This window comes from Microplitis mediator, chromosome 1, assembly GCF_029852145.1.
Source record: "Microplitis mediator isolate UGA2020A chromosome 1, iyMicMedi2.1, whole genome shotgun sequence".
In the NCBI taxonomy this organism is placed as follows: Eukaryota; Metazoa; Arthropoda; class Insecta; order Hymenoptera; family Braconidae; genus Microplitis; species Microplitis mediator.
The window spans coordinates 24,413,715-24,433,958 of record NC_079969.1 but is presented as its reverse complement, the minus strand read 5'-3'; the positions used below and the strand labels follow the sequence as shown (position 1 = coordinate 24,433,958).

At 27.4% G+C, this 20,244-nt stretch overlaps 1 protein-coding gene across 7 annotated transcripts in view; it reads right to left on the bottom strand.

Annotated features, from left to right (window-relative positions):
- The window catches only part of LOC130664380 (endophilin-A), a 33,754-nt gene that overhangs the window by 9,279 nt on the left and 4,231 nt on the right, over window positions 1–20,244 (bottom strand). The window contains exons 1-12 of one of the 7 annotated variants that reach the window (XM_057464202.1): window positions 18,524–18,963; window positions 17,664–17,762; window positions 13,001–13,069; window positions 11,755–11,971; window positions 11,513–11,646; window positions 11,275–11,341; window positions 9,561–9,632; window positions 7,454–7,539; window positions 7,290–7,393; window positions 5,656–5,774; window positions 2,456–2,548; window positions 227–342 (exon numbers count right to left, since the gene is read on the bottom strand). In XM_057464202.1, the coding sequence (XP_057320185.1) occupies window positions 227–342; window positions 2,456–2,548; window positions 5,656–5,774; window positions 7,290–7,393; window positions 7,454–7,539; window positions 9,561–9,632; window positions 11,275–11,341; window positions 11,513–11,646; window positions 11,755–11,971; window positions 13,001–13,069; window positions 17,664–17,708 (1,122 nt within the window). In that variant the 5' untranslated portion in view covers window positions 17,709–17,762; window positions 18,524–18,963. Of the gene's footprint in view, window positions 1–226; window positions 343–2,455; window positions 2,549–5,655; window positions 5,775–7,289; window positions 7,394–7,453; window positions 7,555–9,560; window positions 9,633–11,274; window positions 11,342–11,512; window positions 11,647–11,754; window positions 11,972–13,000; window positions 13,070–17,663; window positions 17,763–18,523; window positions 18,964–20,244 lie in introns of those variants that run through there. The other 6 variants (XM_057464213.1, XM_057464194.1, XM_057464239.1 and 3 more) reach the window with 6 other exon arrangements.

Sequence of the window (20,244 nt, the reverse complement as noted above, 5' to 3'; positions counted from 1 at the left end):
GCCCAAAAATTTGGTCATGTATTTATTATATACTAGCGTACATGTTTCGCGCGTTTCGTTTTTCATATATATTTTTTAATGTATATTGCTGTGTCAATTGTGTACATTTTTTGCTGTTTTGAGCTCTTAGCCAACTACGTTACGAATATTTTGGCTTCACATATATTTCATCTAAATTTTATATCACAATCAGTTAAAATTTAAAAAATTGAGTATTTTTGAATACCTTAAATCCAAGTTCACCCGGATTTTCAGGCTCAAAATCATAGAGTGCCGTGCAACAAGGTTGTTTGGGCATTGGCGTTCTTGCTGGTGATTTACTAGGAGACGGTAATGGAGATGCTGAAAGTTAAATATCAAATCATTAAAAATATGCAATAAATTCAAATATCTCATCTATAATTTAACTGAATTTTTAAAGCAATCAATCAACAATAATAATACCCTAGTAATTTAAGTCTCGTAACTAAAGCTACGCTAATAGGGATGTGCGAATCGTTTTTGAATCGAATATCGACGTTCTAAGTAGCAAATTGTCTAACTTAATATTAGTTTAGTAACCTAGACAAAAATATTGTACATATACTAGATATGGAATTGATTTTTACATGAAAAATGAATTTTTAAATTACTTTTTTTTCGCATAAATGGAGGATTTTCTGAAATAGAGTTGGACAATTTGCTACCCGGACAGCATTCAAGTCGGAATGACTTCTATACGGAGTCTTTTTGAAGGCGTCCTCAAGAAGTCTTTTAATAACTTCTTAAAGGTGTCATTTTTAAGAACTCTTAATTAAAAGTTCTTGAAGACTCCATAAATAAGACGTCAGTTTTGTGACGTCTAAATGTAATCTTTTTTTAACTTCTTTATGAAGTCAAAATTAGAAGCTCCTTAAGACGTTATAGTAAATTCATACTGCAGTCTTATTTGCGAAGTCAAAAAAAAGAACTCTTTTTAAAATCGTCTTACTGAGTTCGCTAGGTGGCTCATTCGACATCTCAAGAACTTCTTAAAGACTTTTTTAAGGGGGATAGCCACTGTGAAATTTACAAAAAAAATTTTTTTTATTAAAACAAAGTTTATATATTCAAAAATATGTATCTAGAGTTTTATATAAAAATTCCGAATATTTTTCGAGTTATAGTCATTTTTGTGACAGCGCGTCAACTGACCGTTGCATCGACTAAAAACTTTAAACGCGTTTTTCTCGAAACTACTTTTTTTGAACTGGTCTCATCTGTAATTTGCATAAAAATGAATCGATTCGCAACTTTTTTTTTCCCCATATTCGTCTATTCAGTATCTAAAATTGCACGTAAGGGATTTTGAAAATTTTGATTTTTAAGATTTTTTTGGGTTGTTTGAATCCAAAAAAATGATTTAAAAAAACGAAAAAATTTTTAATATGTCGCCATTTTCTTTCAAATCAAAATTTTCAAAATCCCCTACGTGGAACGATAACCACATGCGTGCAGAATACAACGCAGTTTGTTTTTTTTGTTTCAAATAATTCGTTTTTGAGTTAGAGGTGAGACCGTGGTGGGGGAAATTTTTTTGGTGCTTCACAAAAATGCTTATAATTTTGTAACAACATAATATTTTTTAATAAAAATTTAGGAGAATTATTTTCAATGAATACTTTATGAAACAAAAAAAACCCGATCCCCAAATTCCTTTATTATCCCAGTCAAAAAAATCCCGAAAATCCTCTATTTTTTCGATCCTCACAGTGGCTATCCCTCTTAAGATGTTGATAAGACGTTCAAATCATAAATAAGAACTCATTCAGAACTCATCAAGACGTTATTTTGCTATCTGGGTAATTAGAACCTCGATATTCGTAAGCGAACTATTCCCGCATCCCTGTACACTAATTCATTTCGTATCATCAATTTAATAATTTCTTAATCATTATTCATCAGCTGGTTTTGTCTAAATAAAATACTAATTATTGACATTGAAAAAAAAATTTTCTAATTCTCTACCTCTACCTGAATAAAAAAATTAAAATTTAACTATTAGCAATAAACTAAACTACTCTGTCTCCAACCCCCTCGACTATTAGCTTTCAAAAAATTATTTTTAACAAATTGATGTCTATCACAAAAATGAAAAAAAAATTACTTATTCACTTCATAAATTAATTTTATTAACAAAATATACAAGGGGGTAATGGAGAACTTTATCCTATGAAAAAATAAACATTAAAAAAATTTATATAAAAAAAATAAAACTCCAGCATGCTGATGAATAAAAAAATCTCCATGATCTTGGATACAAAAAAAAAGGGATTTACGAGAACGTTATCGAGAAAAAAAAATGAATTGACCCTGAAATAATATAATTTATAAATGTCATATTATATAATTATTAATACATAATCAATCAATTAAAGCGATATTACAGTGATCGTGATATGATGCAAAAAATAAATTATCCCCATGCAAAATTTACCATTGGTAGATTGCGGTGGGTTTCCGGCCGGAAATAGCTCGAGCTGTGAGCGCTTCCCGTCCCCATGAACCGGAGACCCAGCTCGACTTGCTCCTACAGAGGATCAGGATAGACATTCAAGTATGGGATAATTATACACATAACATATATTAAATAAGATATGTGTAAGTAATTTAAATGACGGTGCATGTGTTAGTGTATTATTATTTGTTTTTTTTTTTTTTTTTACACAGAAAAAAAGAAGTTTTTCGCCCACAAAAATTTTTTCTTGTGTAACATTCTGACTTAATTTTTTTCCATTTTATCGCATCCAAAATTCAAACAATATTTAAATAGATTACAGGTAATTGGACAATAAAAAAAAAAAACAATCGTGACGTTTCGACTCTATTGAGTCTTCATCAGGCTCTGAAAAATACATCCATAAATACAAATTTATGTATATTTTGCTCTAATAAAATCATTATAAACAAATTGTAAAATATTACCATAACTAGTACATGAAAGTAGTCAAGTAAAATAATGTATGTAGAAAAGATTTTTATTCCGAACCCATATTTCATTTGCTAATTAATTAAACAAATTTTATTGTCCAATTACCTGTGATCTATTTAAATTCTGACTAAATGTTAATTCGTTTAATTAATTAATTAATTAAATGAGACTTGAATATTGTCTAGGTGGACATAATTGGAAAGTCGATAGACCTGAGATGTCACTGTTCGACTCATAGTTTTTTAATTTTACTTGAGTTTTAGATTTGAATAATACTAAATTTAAAATGAATTCAAATATATATTTAAATGAGACATTGAATTTAAAATCAGTCGGTCACCGGACAAAGGTCCGGGGCCTCAGATATTCGTCGGCTAACTGACTATTCGGCATCCGCATCCGCATCTCAAATTATTTTAGGTCATCAAGGCCCGGGTCTTATACCTCGTCATGAGTTTAGACTACGGGCAACGGCGGAAATCGCTTATCTACTTTAGTAACTCTGTTAAAAATTTTTCTTATCAGAGTGACTACAGTTTTATTATACATTAGTAAAAAAATTAATTATACACGGAGAAAAAAAAACAGTAATTTTTCGTATGTTGGCATAGTAACTATTACTATGTGGACATAAGAATTTTTCCGATGTAAACATAGGGAAATTCCCTGAGGAAATATAGGAAAAAATACTATGTTACATAGAAAATTTCCCTATAATACATAGGAAAAGTTCCTATGTTAACATACACTGTGAAAAATTCCCAACAAATTTTACTATGGGTGCATAGTAACACTGGACTATAAGGAAACTGGTACAAAATTTACAAGTGCTCCATAGTAAACGTATGCGCAGACTACACGATTGTGGCCTATGTGCATACGTTTACTATGGGACACTTGTAAATTTTGTACCAGCTTCCTTATAGTCCAGTGTTACTATGCACCCATAGTAAAATTTGTTGGGAATTTTTCACAGTGTAATAAAAGTTACTGTGTCAACATAGGAAACATTCCTACATCAACATAAGAATTATTCCTACACTGTAAAAAGAGCGGTGTTAAAAATGGACTCATTTTAACTCCACCCGGTGTTAAAATAAAATTACACCGGTGTTAAAAATACCGGTGTTAAATCGGGGTAACCGGTGTAAAAGCGGTGTAAAGTCGGGGTAACCGGTGTAAAAGCGGAGTAAAATCGGTGTAAAGGCGGGGTAACCGGTGTAAAAACGGAGTAACATCGGTGTAAAAGCGGGATAACCGGTGTAAAAGCAGGGTAAACTGCGTCCGCTTGGATTATTAACTTTAAAGATGTAAAACACAAAAAATGTCAGTTCTCTATGAAAATTAATAAAGAATATTATTTATTAACAAGTATAGTGATCGAGTAAGTAAAAATATTCACAAAGTAAAATATTTTAACACTGGTAAAGGATATCTACACCGGCGGCGGCGTTATTTTAACACCGGTCTAGAATATTTGCACCGGTGACGGCGTTATTTTCACACCGCTTTCAGGGGTAAATTTAACACCGATAATTTTAACACCTACACCGTTTGGACTTACCCCGGTGATTTTTTACAGTGTATGTTACCACAGTCATTTTTTCTCTGTAGCATAGGAATTTTTCCTATGTCAAACATAGGAATTATTACTACGTTAAAATAGGAATAATTCCTACGTAAACATAGGAAATTTTACTATGTTAACATACAAAAATTACTATGTAACATAGGAAAAATTTGTGTGCTGCAAAATTATAAGAGAACGAGTTTTTTTTTCTTTTCAAAAATTCTAATATTCAAAAATTAAAATTCTGACAAAGTTGGTATGACTAAGACGTTCACCAATCGAAACGCTTTTAAATGAACCATTAATTTGATTAATCCGGTTTAGTTTTAATGAAGCCTTTAGACAGAGAACTCAAATTTTTTTTGTATTACACCAATTATTACAAAATAAATTGTTTATATATTCCAATAATGTGTAGTGATTTAATCAGTTAATTTAAATAAGAGTTGATTTGACTTGCGCTAATCATTTATAAGTCAATATTCATTTTAATCTAGTAAATTATGTTTTTTTATCATCTATTAATTTCATGTCGCTAACTTTCAGGTTTGAAGTTAAGTTTATCTTAAAAAAATTATATTTTTTGTAGTAAGCAAGCTAATATATATGTAAGGAAATATCTGTTTTAAAACTTTATATACATAGGAAAATTTACTGTGTTAACATAGTAGAATTTTCTATGTGCACATAGGAAATATTACTATGCAACATAGGAAAATTACCTGTTTTTTTTTCTCTGTGTAATTTTATAACAATTAGAAACCTGACAGAAATCTCACACGGCTCAAGAAAATTTTAATTTTCAATGCATGATGCAAAAAATTTCTGAGGACAAGTAAAAATTTTTAGCGTAAAAAAATTTTTTTTCTGTGTAATAAATTTTGAATTAATCACCTTAAAAATAAAGCAACCAATCAGCTTGATAATAGTAAAATTAGTGAGAAATAGAATAAATTATTTAGTTAATAATTAATAAATATAAAGTTTATCGACAAAGAAATGAGGAAACCAGGGCACCAAACTGGCATTCGAATAAAACAGTACGATAAATATTAATAAAGTAAATAAACACGTATAACAATAAAACATTAGCGTTGTATGTTTATCCGTATTGTGTGTTAAATGTTTGTTTTACCGTGAAGAAAGAAGTTCCCACCATTCATTCCATCCCCAAGAGACAATCCTTCCACATTTAGATCTGCTAATGTCTTGGGAACAAATTCCAATTTCGGTCGATTGGCTGCCTCGTCTTTCCTGAGTGCAATTATTACTTTTTATTAAACTCGATTCAATAAAAAATACGAGTCATTGAATTGAATAATTTATTGTATTTCTTCTATAAAAGATTCAATTGGAAGTTATAACAATCGATTTAGCGATGAGATAACAAATAAATTCATTTAATATCAAAGCAAACGCTTATTATACGCCAAAGGATTTATAATAAGCTGATACTTGAAAGTCAACGTTGTTATAAATTATTGATTCCATGAGCTAGTTATTCTAAATAATCTCCTTAAATATTTTTATTTCAAATGAAAAAATTTTAATTGCTATTAAATTGTTATTATTTATATGATCCTGAAGTTAGTAGATAATTAACAATTTTCAGATTTTTTTTTTTTACGAATCAATTACAAAGAATGCACAGGTAGAAAATTCAAATAACTAGAGGTGCAATTTTTTAAAATGTTTTTTTTTATAATTTATCGTTTTGAAAAAAATTATTAAACGTTGGCTAACTTCAGTATCTTATTTTCTACTCTACCAAAAAATCCATGTGGGATTACATGGGAACCCATAGGAATTCATATAGAAAAGTAGGGATTTATGTAAGAATTCATAGAAATTCATATGGTAGTTTATGGATTTATATAAGAATCCATGTGGGATGACATGGGAACCCATAGGAATTTATGTAGGAAAGTAAGGATTTATGGAGGAATTCATAGGAATTAATATGGTAGTTTATGGATTTATATAAGAATCCATGTGGGATGACATGGGAACCCATAGGAATTTATGTAGGAATCCATAGGAATTGATATGGGAGTGCATGGATTTATATAAGAATCCATGTAGGAAATCATGGATATCTGGATTTCCATAAGGGAAATCCACATAGGAAACTGTGGGATTTCCGTGTAGGAACTTCATATGGGAAACTGGGTACCGGGATTTCTATATAGGAACTTGATATCACAACTAGGGTATACTCTATCAACAAAATCCATGGGGGATTGTATGGGAACCTATAGGAATCCATATAGGAAAGTAAGGATTTATGTAGGAATCCATGTAGGACATGGATATCTGGATTCCTATGTGGAAAATCTACATAGGAAACTGAGTACATGGATTCTCGTGAAGGAAACTCACATAGAAAACTGTGGAAATCTGGATTCCCATATAGGAACTTGAATATATGAATTTCTATGTGGGAAATTTACATAAAAATCTGGATTTCCATATAAATAATTTCTATGGAATCCGGGGTATTTGGATTTCCATGCCAATCGTCTATTGATACGCGTAAATAAAAAAAAAAACAGATTAATATTCCTATAGGAAACCATATGGGAGTCCATCCGAAAACGACATGTGGAAACTCACATAGGAATCTAGGCTGAATTTCCATATAGATTTTTTTGATAAGGTATGTTTACATTATGAGTGAATGGAGCAGATATGTGACAATTTAAAAATTAAAAAAAATTGAAAATTGTCAGCTACATTCACACTCATGTTTATATTATATAATCAACTTACTTTTCTAAAAGTGTTTCAGTTAAGACTTTAAGTATTTCAATGCACTGTTGGTGGTATTCAAGTAAACCTTCACTGAAAGTAGCTAACTGGGCGACTTGTTCCACCTAAAACATTGAATAAAATATTAATTAAAAGTTAAACTACAAGCTTAATTAATAACTTACGTCATTTTCCAAAAGATTGAACATTCCCATCTGGGCCAAGTGAAGACTTTCCGCGAATTTTTCCTCTGCTTGACGAATCTCGTCGTCTGAAACGTGAGAACCTGTACGTTGCGTTCGTACTTTTATTAAAAAAATGCACTACAGGAATGACAACTTGCCTCAATTCTATAAAACTAATTTTTATTTATTTATTTTTTTTTTCTTTTATCATAATATAAAGATTTAATCATCTTGAGGCCTAAAGGAGACTGGGGTCAGTCACATTTGCATTGACAGTATCAAACTTCTACTATAATTCAAAATAAATAAATAAATAATAATAATAATAACAATAATAATAATAATAATAATATTAATAATAACCCATGTAAAAAAAAATTCGTTTCCAAAATGTTCCAAAAACGTTCATCGCAGTGAACTTCCAAAATTGAGACAATTCTGAACTTTAAGTTTAAAATTTTTGGAACTTTGAAAAAATTACAAAGTAAAAAATTTTCAACTGGTAAAGACTTTTCCTGTGCCTTTGTTTTTTTTTTTTTGAGCAAAAATAATTTGATTTGACAAGTTTTTGAATTTGAAGAACGGGAAGTCTACGGTTTCCGTGGCACCACCAAATGATCGCGAATTCTAGTAGAACAAAATAATACTTTTTTTCTAATAGCTATAACTTCTTCAAAAATGGACTTAGACGTGTCTTTTTCAAAATTTTCGTCTTCAAATGCACTTTCCGTAAAAAAATACAAAAAAATTAAAGATATTAAAATCTATGAAATATTTCACTTTTCGGAAAAAATAGCATTTTTCTCAAAAACTAAGCGAGATATCGAAAAATTTTATTCTTTAAGAAAGTTTTATTACGTCGAGTTCTATAACAAATTACGGTCATTTAGCGGCGCCACGGAAACCGTAGAATCCCCTGAAGAACATTAAAAGAAAAGAAAATAATGGGGAATTATGAACATTTCGGACTCTCGCCAGAATTATTTAGGTGAGGCAAAAAAAAATAAAAATTATTTTAAAATATTTATCAACATTTTTTTACTTTTATTAGAACTTTTCGGGAAGGTCAGTTTTTTTCACTTTTCGTACTCGTTAAAAAATAGTTCAAAAAATAAGTGATTGGAACTAATTAAAAACTTTTTATGTACTCACAAAATTGTCAATTCAAATTATTTTTGCTTAAAATATTTAAAAAGAATAATAGAAACCCGCAAGAAAAGTCTACACTATAGTGGAACTATTTTTACTACTATGTTGTAAAATTACTTTAAAGAAAACGTTTAAATGTTCGGTAAAATTTACGAGAGATATTGCAATTTTCCAAACCTGGCTGATCAAAAATTGTTTGTAAAATCACAAAACTTACAATGTAAAATTAATAGAATAACTCTCAAAAATTTTTTGTAATATTACTATAATTACTTAGTTATATTCCAAAGCAAATACAGGAGAATATTTTGTATAATTACAATACCCAATTTGAATTATGGCTCAATGTTTTGTCTACTAGCATCCAATACATTTTTGTAAAATTACAATAGAAATTTTTAACAGTAGTTTAAAATTTATCACACTCTTAATTATTTTAAAGTTCCAAAAATGTTAAACTCAAAAGTCAGAATTCTCTAAATTTTTGAAGTTCCCTGTCATTAATTTTTTTGAACGATTTATTTTGACACGGAAATAATAATAATAAAATTTTCATAGCAAAAATAATAATTAAATTGCCACTTAAATAAATATCATATCATAATACACTAAATTATTCAATAAACTTTTTCAGCGTTTAAATTTATAAAATAATACCAACTATAACTAATACTAAAATATAATTAAAATTCATTAAATAAAACTATACAAGCCATGGTAAATTTATTCATACTATCTATTAAATTAAAAGTCATGCTTTAATTTGTTAAAATAAAGTTTTAATAAAATAACCATCGAGATAAAGTAAAAGTTATCTAAAAGCAAATTAGGTTTTAGTTTTAGTAGCCCATTATTATTATTATTTTTTTATTTTTTACGGAAATTAAATATTAATTTATACATTATATTTATTGCTTATCAAATAAATATAATTTTTTTATGGGTATTGTAGACATACCCACATGAGTTGACGTGAAACTCGATTTTGCTGGGCTACCAAAGTGAGGACTGCCCGAGTTTTTGATCATAGCTATAATTAGTGCCAAGTTAACCATGCATAATAAGGTCAATTGGTAAATTAATAAAATAACGTCTTTGTCAATATATTACACTGTTAGAAATTTTATCGATTTTCGAGGATAATTGCCATGGAAATTTAATTTAATTTATTTACTTTACATTACTATCGATTTGTTTGCATAATTTAGGAAATTGAGGCATAATATTTGATAAAAATATAATTTGAATATTTTAAAATTAATGTTCGGTGTAATGAATCAAGATGGTGAGTAGGATTTTAATTCAAAAAATTTTTATAATACTAACTTTTTTTTTTTTACACGTTCATAGAATAAGTGTGCTAAGTTTCATTAAGATCCGTTAAAAATTGTGGCCGCTGTCGTCGCAACAAAGCGCGTTATATTACATATATATTAGGGTGGCCCAAAAAAACCGACTATTTTTTTTTTTTGAGTCTCTTATGAAAATTTGTTGATTCAAGATGTTTTAAGAAGCCTCTCCAAAAATCAGCTCGATAAAAAATTTTCAAGAGGTCGCTCACGAATTTTGAAAATATCAAAAATGATCGAAATTTGGATTTTTATTTAAAAATTTTTTTTTTTCTCGTGGCAGCAATAGTTTATATTTGTAAAATCATGACTATGCTGAAAATTTCAGCCCAAAATTTAAATATTTGAACGGCGCTCAAGAATTTTGAATGTTTCCGAGCGCAGTCTCTTGGACGTTTTTGAGCGACCCTTAAATATTTTTGGTTATGCAAAAGTTATATTTGAGTGAAATGACAATAATTGAGTTATAAAAACTAAATCAAACTATTAGTTACATATTATCAGTTAATATTCGAAATTCTTGAGCGCCGTTTAAATATTTAAATTTTGGGCTGAAATTTTCAGCATAGTCATGATTTTACAAATATAAACTATTACTGCCACGAGAAAAAAAAAAATTTTTAAATAAAAATCTGAATTTCGATCATTTTTTATATTTTCAAAATTCGTGAGCGACCTCTTAAAAATTTTTTATCGAGCTGATTTGTGGAGAGGCTTCTTAAAACATCGTAAACCAACAAATTTTCATGCGAGATGGTAAAAAAAAAAATAGTCGGTTTTTTTGGGCCACCCTAATATATATATATAAACTTTTGAACCAATGGTATTTTTGGAACCTACTCGATGAATTATGATAGATTATGGCAAAGTTATTTGAAAATTCCACCATGAGGACAAATGCAAAAGATAGATTTCTATGAAATCTACTAAAAATAAAATAAAAGCCATTGTGATTTTAATTTTCATGACATTTATCCCTAGGAATTTAAAAGTTATGTAAAAATAAAGTATATAAATAAGTTTATTTATAATTTATATTTCTGATTGATTTAAACTCGTCAGGAACTTCGAGTAATTTGTTTTAAATTTTAAGGAAAATTTTAAACAGTGTAAGTATAAATAAATAATAATACTTTATAAAATGACATTCATTAAAAATTAACATTAATATTAATATACTCAATATATATATTATAGAATAATGCAACCATGCATTAATATGTGAACTATATTTCGTTGATAAAGAAAACGATTTCAAAATTTTAAATTAAATTCAATATGAATAAATGAAATATTGTAAAATATTTAAAATATGTTACTTACCCTTTGCTTGGCGTCGTCGCTTACAATCAAAATCTAACCGACGGCCTTGAAGTTTCTTTCGATGATGCTAAAAATATTGTAATTAACATCAATTACTGTATTAATATTAATTTAAATGTTGTTACATTTAATAATTAAACTTTTTTTTATTTATGTTATAAATAAATATCTTAGTTGATGTAAAAAAAAAGTATTAATGCAACGAAACGTAAAAAGTTTTTTAATAAATCGACCTCACCATAACTTCCTTCAAATCTTTAGTCTGCAGATGGTGCAGAGGTTCCAAAAAGTTTTGTTTTATGTTATCGTCAAGTGAATATTTAACATCAGCCATTTGTTTCATCGCTTCGCCCATTTCGATTAAAGCTTGCGCTGTATTTTAATAATATTTAATACACATTAATTTATTATATTAATTATTAATAAATTAAAAATTCCTTTTTAATTAATTGCTAATAAATTAATAATTTAATATCCTACCAAAAATACTGTCTTCTCCCATTTTTTTTCCGTACAATAGCATGCAATCACCGAGAACACCTTCAGGTTGTGGATAAGTCGAAGCTTTAGCTTGACCACTTAGTTTACTAATTCCTTTTACTGCTGCCATTTTTGCTCTTGCGGTTGGATTCGGTTGCAAAAATTCTTTTGTCTTCATTTGTAATTCTTCTACGAGTTCACAAGTTACATCTGTTTTCTGTTAAAATAAAAATTAAAAAAAAATTATTAGTATTTTAAATTTCCCGCTAAGAAAATTTGAAATTAAAAAAAATTATAAGTATTTTAAACTTCCCGCTAAGAAAATTTAAAATTAAAAAAAAATTCTAAGTATTTGAAATTTCCCGCTAAGAAAATTTAAAATTAAAAAAAAATTATAAGTATTTGAAATTTCCCGCTAAGAAAATTTAAAATTTTAAAAAATTATTAGTATTTTAAATTTCCCGCTAAGAAAATTCAAAATTAAAAAAAAAGGAAGTTATTGGTTACAGTCCGATTTTCGAAAGTCGAATTTCTAACAGATCTTGACATTTTGAAATCCTAGGAAACTATTTTGACTAATTTCGAGATGATCCCGAGTGTATGTATGTGTGTACGTATGTCCGTAGATAGTATATCTTTTGAAGGGATTAACTGATTTAGATCAATGAGGTGGCATTCGAAGCGACTTATTAATTCCTACAATCTGAGAAAAATCAGATTTAATCAGTACAGTATGATCGGAGTTATTTGAAAAATAAAATTTTTGAAAAAATGTTTTTTTCAAATAACTTCTTACTTACTTCGAAGATTGATTCCAAAATCTATGCAGCTTTAAAACTCTATAAGCTGCGTCGAATGCCACCTCAACCATAAAAATCGAATCATTTGTTTAAGAGATATCGTTAAAGAAAAAAATTTCAAAAAAGTGTTTTTCTTAAATAAAATCAAAAATGTTTTATTGGTTATTTTCAAAAAAATTTCAGTGTTAGAGACTAAAAAACTGCGTCGATTTTTAACTCAAACGTCAAAGTCGGCCTATTGGTTTAAAAGATATCTGTGATTAAATATTACAAAAATTTGAATTTTCCTCATTTTTTTCAGTGAAATGTAAATTTTTTCGGTCCATTCATTTTTTGAGCTCGAAGTTTTCGAATTGGCCCATAGGGTCAACTGTTTTTCAGATTTTTTTTTTTTTACTTTAAGTCATAATTTAATTTTAATAATAAAAATATATAACTTTACTTACTCTTTCCATATCAACAAAATCTACGTCAAGTTTTGTTCCTTCAGCCCCACCCATTTTCTCCGTCATGTACTTAAAAAAAAAAATTAATAAACTTATAATTAGTACATTGCACAATTATTTGATTAGAAATTTACATAATTAGTTAACATAAAATATTTATTTCACTAGTCTTCTGTATAAAAAAAGAAAAAAAAATTATATTATCTTAAGTTTACTCTGTATTTAATACAATACAATATAAGAAAGGTGTTTTAAATAAATTCAAATTATTTTTATTGATTAAAAATAAAAAAAGGGAAACAGACAGCAGAACCGAAGACTAAATGGCATTCAAATTGAAAGTAAATTTTTTTAAAAAAGAATAAAATGGAATAATGAGAAATCAAAATACGATGGTTTACATTATGAATTACGTGAGTGAACTCTATGAAAGCTTTCAATGATACGATTAAATCAGCCGTGAAAGACGTGTAAAGATATTTATTAAGTAAGAGAACAAACGGATCAATATTCACACGGTCTTCACGAATTCTAACACAGCCTTATTACAAGTTACCCAGTTTAATGCCAATTTTTTTTTAAGAATACTGAAGTTAACTGATGTTTAATAATTTTTGAATTTTTACAAAATAATAAATTATAAAAAAAAAATAATTCAAAAAAATGCGCCTATAGATTTTTAAATTTTCTACATGTGGATTTTTTTAGTTTTTTTAATTTTTTAGCTCTATCATAAAAAATTATCTAATAAAATTTATGATAGTAAAGTTAGCGGACATCTAGCAATTTTTAAAACTTTGAAACAATAAATTAAAATGTTTATAAAATAAAAATAAAAAAATCCACTTTTAGAAAATTCAAAATTCAGTAGGGTAAGAGCACCAGTACCCAGCCCCAAATCAGTTGCCAGACCCAAACCATTAGCCAGCCCTAAACCAGTAGCCAGCCACTTCATGTTAAATTATGTCTATATATATTTTGAGCCAATGTTAAAGTATATGACCGGCTGTCTACTGGTTAGAGACTGGGTACTGGTGCTCTTACTCTACATGCATTTTTTTAAATTTTATAAAAAAAAAATTGTCGTATGTCTGCTACATTTGAATCGTTTATTTGAGATACCCCATAAGTCACGTTTTTTTCGAAATTGGGTTTTTTGCATTTTTGGGTTCTTTGGATGTCCCCCCATAGAAATCAATAAAAATATGCATCAAATCAGCGTTTAAAAAACAATTAACGGAGTGACAGCAATTTCATTTAATTGAGAAACCCCATAAGTCATTGACTTATCGGGTTTCTCATATAAACATGTGCAGTTTTAGTTTTACAGAAATAATTTTTTTTTTTATTTAAAATTCGCGCTTTTTTTGGAAATAAATTTCAAATGTTGTTTTATTTTTGACTGTTATATGTCTAATTAAAATGTTTAAATTATTTATTATTTTTTGTAATTTCTGGGTTTCAGAGTTCAAATACATATTTTATACTTCATTTTATCAGTCTAATAAATGATTGGAGTGGAAAAAAATAAAAAAAATAATGATATTATAACTTTTTTTTCCGTTTAGTTGAGAAACTCCATGAGTCAGTCAACTTTAAATAATTTTTTTAAGTAGTTTCAATTATAAAATTGAATTTTTATTATTTGAATCTTTTTCAGAGACGCTAACATTATTGTCTTCAATTATTTATTTATTACTTTAATGGCAAGTTTTTCCAGAAAAATGTTTTTTGTGTTTCCTGAAAAATTTTGTTTTCTTGACTTATGGGGTTTTTCAAATAAACGATTTATTTGCACTCATCAAAATTTTAAATATTAAATTAAAATTTATTTATTTGTGATATCAAATGTTTTTTTTTAAATTATAATTTTAAAAATTTTAGATAAAGATTTGAAAAAATTTTTTAAAATATCAAATGATCGGATTTGAGTCCAAGATATTTTCATGGGAATATATAAAGGTCTTGGACAAACGCCAAAGGATTGAAAAATTAATAAAAAAAAATTAATAAAAGTTTTGGAGCGCCAGTAAGGCGTCTTGAATGACGTAACCGGTATCTTGTAACTAATCATAGTCTTGGCAAACCAGCAGTGCTTATTTCTATATGTAAGTCTATGATGAATATGACTGAATAGTTTTTATTATCAATGTTTCTAAAGAAGTTTTACTATAAAAAAAAAAATGAGTGTAAATGTAGCAGCCATCAAACAAATTTAAAATTATTAATAAACAGAGTAAATAATTAATAAAGTAAAATTTTAAAAAATGCGCATTTAAAAAATTTTGAAATCAATAAGTGCATTTTTTATAAATATTATTTTTTAATTATTTACCCAATTTATTCATAATTTTAAATTTGTCTGATGTCTACTGCATTCACATGATAGTAAAATTAGTAGACATTTAAAATTAAAAGAAATTTTTTTTACTAAATCAATAATGAAAAAAAAATGCACACGTCGGAAATTTCATAAACTATACGTGCAATTTTTCAAAATATTTTTTTTAATATTTAATTTTTTGTTAAAAAAAATCCAAAAATTTTTGAATGTCTGCTAACTTTATTGTCATGCATTTACTCATAAAAAATAAAAAAAAATAAAATATTTAAATAAATTATACTATAAATTAAAAAATTTTTAATCATCTAAATATTTTCTTCTTAGAAAATTACAACTTAATTAAAAAAAATTAATTAAAATTGTAGATTAAAAATAATTAAATTTTTTTCATTAACTAAAATAGTTAATGAATATTTCAGTTTGAAATAAATAAAAAAAAATTAATAATTACGATACAAAAAAAATGATCCGTAGTATATACATATATATAAAGAGGACTAAACAAAGAAAAAAGAAAAACTTATATAATAAAAGTGCTAGAAATCAGAGAGAAAAAGAATAAAAAATCACTAAGAAGTTAACAATAGTAAAGGAACAAAGATTTAAGAGTTTTTCATCTTTATTTTATATTTCTTTTTTCTTTTACCGGCCCTCATATTTATTGTGGAGCTATGCTTTATTAAGCAACAATTATACCGAGCATCAATAATAGTGACTTTATCGCTTATATCAACGGCCATTTCCAGATCTTCTTTTATCCCTCAATCCACCCCCTGTCGTTCCCCTACACCATTACGAGACAGACCTTGACCGATATCCCTCAAGGTTGACCTATATATACTTCGATATACGATTTACTACATTCAATGCAAGACTACATTTATACTATTTATTATGATGAAAATTTTACTCATATTCTAAATAGCGTGAGATATATTTTTCATCATAAATATAAAAAGTTTTAATTGAATAAAAGAAATTATGGTTTAGTACTTTGATGAAACCAAAATTACTCTCAAGTTACAATTGCATGTTTAATTATTTCATAAATAATGACAATTAAAATTTTATAGTGGCCCAAAATGATTTTCCACTTTTTAATTTAATAATTTTAAATAATTATCATTTAACTTTTTATACTGTAAAAAATTTGCGGAGTGAACGCGGATTAAATTCGGAGTGAATCCGGAGAAAATTACTGTCTGTTTATTTAATCCCCTTGGAGTAAAATTCACTCCGAAGGAGAGTTTATTTAAATTTTGAAACTCTGGTTAAAATTTCGAATCGGAGTGAATGCAGATTTAAATAAAATCCAGATCACTCCGAAATCACTCCGCTGGAGAAATAAAATTCTTATGTACTCCGAATTCAATCCTGATTTTTTACAGTGTATTTATTTGTGAGTGTGAATTTATAAATTTCAAATAAAAAAATTTATAAACTGTGCAAATAAAAAAATTTTAAAAAATGCGCGCGCTGATTTTTTAATTATCAAAATACGCATTTTTTTTCTACTGACATTTTATTTATTTATTAAAAAATTCAAAAAAACTGTAACTGCCTGTTACAATCACACTCATATTTATTTATATAATAATTTTAAAAAAACTTTTAATTGCAGTTATAATTTTATTTTAAATATTTTTTTCATTGATAATAACTACGAATAAAAAAAACTTTTAATCATTTGCGTCATCTTCTTTATCCCCAATGATTATCCATCAATACTATATCGGGTTTTATAAATTTTTATCATATTTATTATGACCCGTTAGCCCGTATACTTTATGATACTTTCATTAGCACCAGAGACCAGAGTTATCATTAAAGGCTAAAGGGTAAAGTTTTAAATGTTGACGTTATATAGAATGTATACAAGTACATTATTAGTTAGTGCGCCTGGAGTAAAACCCACGCATAAATGACGTTTAAACCCACGCTTCAGCAAAACTATCTTACTCAAATAAAACTTTTATTATGGCATTCATATTTTAAAAGTTTTTTAAATCCATACAAAAAATTCAATCGTAATTTCTTTACTTTTTAGGAAATAAAACAATACCGTACTTACAACATCTCTATTGAAAAAGTTTTAAATTATTGCGCGGTGGGAACAAAGTCCATAATATCGTTAATTAATTCTACCAAATTACTTAACTTTACATAATTATTTTATACTTGACCGATAGTTTTAATAAAAAAATAAAAATAGATTGTACGTTTGATATTAAATATCAAAATTAAAATAATTGATTAAGTAATTAGTGAGTAAAAAATAATTAATTATAAAATATGAGGAATAATAAATGGGTTACATACTTGATTCGCTTTGTTGATTTGTTTTTTAAGTCCTGCGAACGCCATGGTGACGTTTGCTGTTATCTTACTGTATAAGTAACAATTAGACTCTAATTAAATCTGTAACAGAAAAAAAAATTTTTTAATTAAAATTTTCATGCCAATTTATTTTATTAAATATTTTTGAAAATCACTCATTTTTTTTTAAACTCATCAATAAAAAAAAAATTTTTGAAAATTAATCCGCTTGAGATTTTTTAATTTTTTGGATCAATTAATTATGATCCTGAAGTTAACAAACAATTAAAAATTTTCGGATTTTTTTTTCAAACAAATCAATGACAAAATAAAAAAATGAAAAAAATGCACATGTAGAGAATTAAAAAATCTATATGTGCAATTTTTCCAAATATTTTTTTTTATAAATTATCGTTTTGAAAAACAAATCCAAAAATTATTAGACGTCGGCTAACTTCAGTATCATAATTAATTGACATTAATTTTATTCGTCATATTATTAAATAATAAAATAAAAATTAAGTTATAAATAACCATAAGAAGATAAAAAATGATAACTAATAATAAAGATCGACAATTATGATTGAGGGAACACGCGTGTCATGTCACGCACACGTCGACCTATTTATCTGTTTGATAATGGACTTAATGAGAATAAGTGATCATTAAAAAAAAAAATTAAAGACAGGGCTTGGTGCTTAAAAAAGTATAAATATAATTTGATATCCTGTAAAAATATAAAAAAAATGTATGAAAATAAAAAATAAAACGGATTTTCTCATCTGAAGAAATGAATACTAAAAATAAAAAAATGAATGAATAATTTTAAAAAGTAGTCGATGGATAACACGAAAATCTCTCACCTGTAAATAAATAAAATTTATCCACACACTAAAATTATAAAAAATATATATATATTTTTTTGTCTTAACGCTTGCACACGCGCGACACACTTGAAATCGACAGAAGACTGTGACCGCTTCTGTTCTTGGGACTTGTGGAAATATTGATCGTAAACTAATATGATAATATCATAAATTTAGCACAGTAGTACAATATCGGTCTTATTGTGTGATAAATAATTAGTTAAATTATAAAGAATAATAATTAAAATTAAAGGGGGAGATAGTTTGAAGGAAAAATTGAGAGTAAATCTATCCCGCGTGGTAACTCAATGGATACTAGAGCTTGTACTGTCCACACAGTAAGAGATAGAATACTGCGACCTTACTTTCTTCGAAGGGTAGTTCCTAGCTGAGCGATCGATACCCACGCAAGCTTTTACCTCCCACATTTGCCACCCTCTTTTTGACTGTGTGACTGCGCGCGAACATCCCTCTCAGGCACGCGTACACACTCACTCTACTGGGTGACACTATAAATTATTATTAAACTATATTTAACACTTTTACATTTTATATATTCTCTTGCTTTCATTCAGGTAATAATAATAAATGAACATACGCTAATAAATGAAAAGTTTAAGAGACATATTGTCAAGTTATTCATATTTTATATCAAAGTTAATGAGTAGTATATAAAGCGAACTCTATAATATAAGCTAATACTTTTTGTAAAAATTTTTCTGATGAAAATTTTACTCAAAATTTAGAGCAAATTACTTGAAGTTGATCAACAAGTTTACATCTGTCATAAATATGAATTACTTATTTATTTATATACTTTTTTTCACATAAATTTTAATTTCCTAGGGATAAAAGTCATGGAAATTCAAATCGCAATGTATTTTATTTAAATAATTTTGTTTATTGTCCGCAGAAAAAAAAATTTCTTGGCGCAAGAAAAATTTTGCATTATGGAGTGAATTCAAAAAATTTCTAAGGACTAGAAAAAATTATTTACGCAAAAAATATTTTTTTACCCCAAAAAAGTTTTTCTTGTCTCGAGAAAATTTTTATCTTCAATTTGCAATACACGCAGAGAAATTTTTAGTAAAAAGTTTGATACTGTGAGGACATGTGGTAAATATATAAATTTTTTCCATGCACATTGTAAAATATACTACTCGATAGCACGTAAATGAAATGCAATTTCTACAAAAAATTTAATTTCTGGACAATTTTTACTCAAAAGTTCTCTGTGTATACAAAATTTTTTTTGCGCCAAAAAAATCCTTTTTTTTCTGTGTGTCAATAAATTAATTTTAAAGCTGCCCTATCAAAAAAATCCATGTCGGATACCATGGGAACCTATAGGAATCCATATAGGAAAGTATGGATTTGTATAGAAATCCATGGGTATTTCCATATGGGAATTCCACATAGGAAATTGTGGGAAACTGGATTCCCGTAAGAAACTGGGTACGTGAATTCCCATATAGGAACTCGGATATATGGATTTCTTTGTGGGAAAGTCATATAGGGATCTAGGTTTCTATATAAGTAATTTCTATAAATTCCAGGGTATCTGGATTTCTATGCCTATGGTCTAGTGATACAAGTATATTAATCTATGCTGGATTCGTATAGGAAATCATATGGGAATCCATCCGAAAACGCCATGTGGAAACCCACATAGAAATCTAGGCTGGATTTTCATGTGAATTTTTTTGATAGGGTGATAG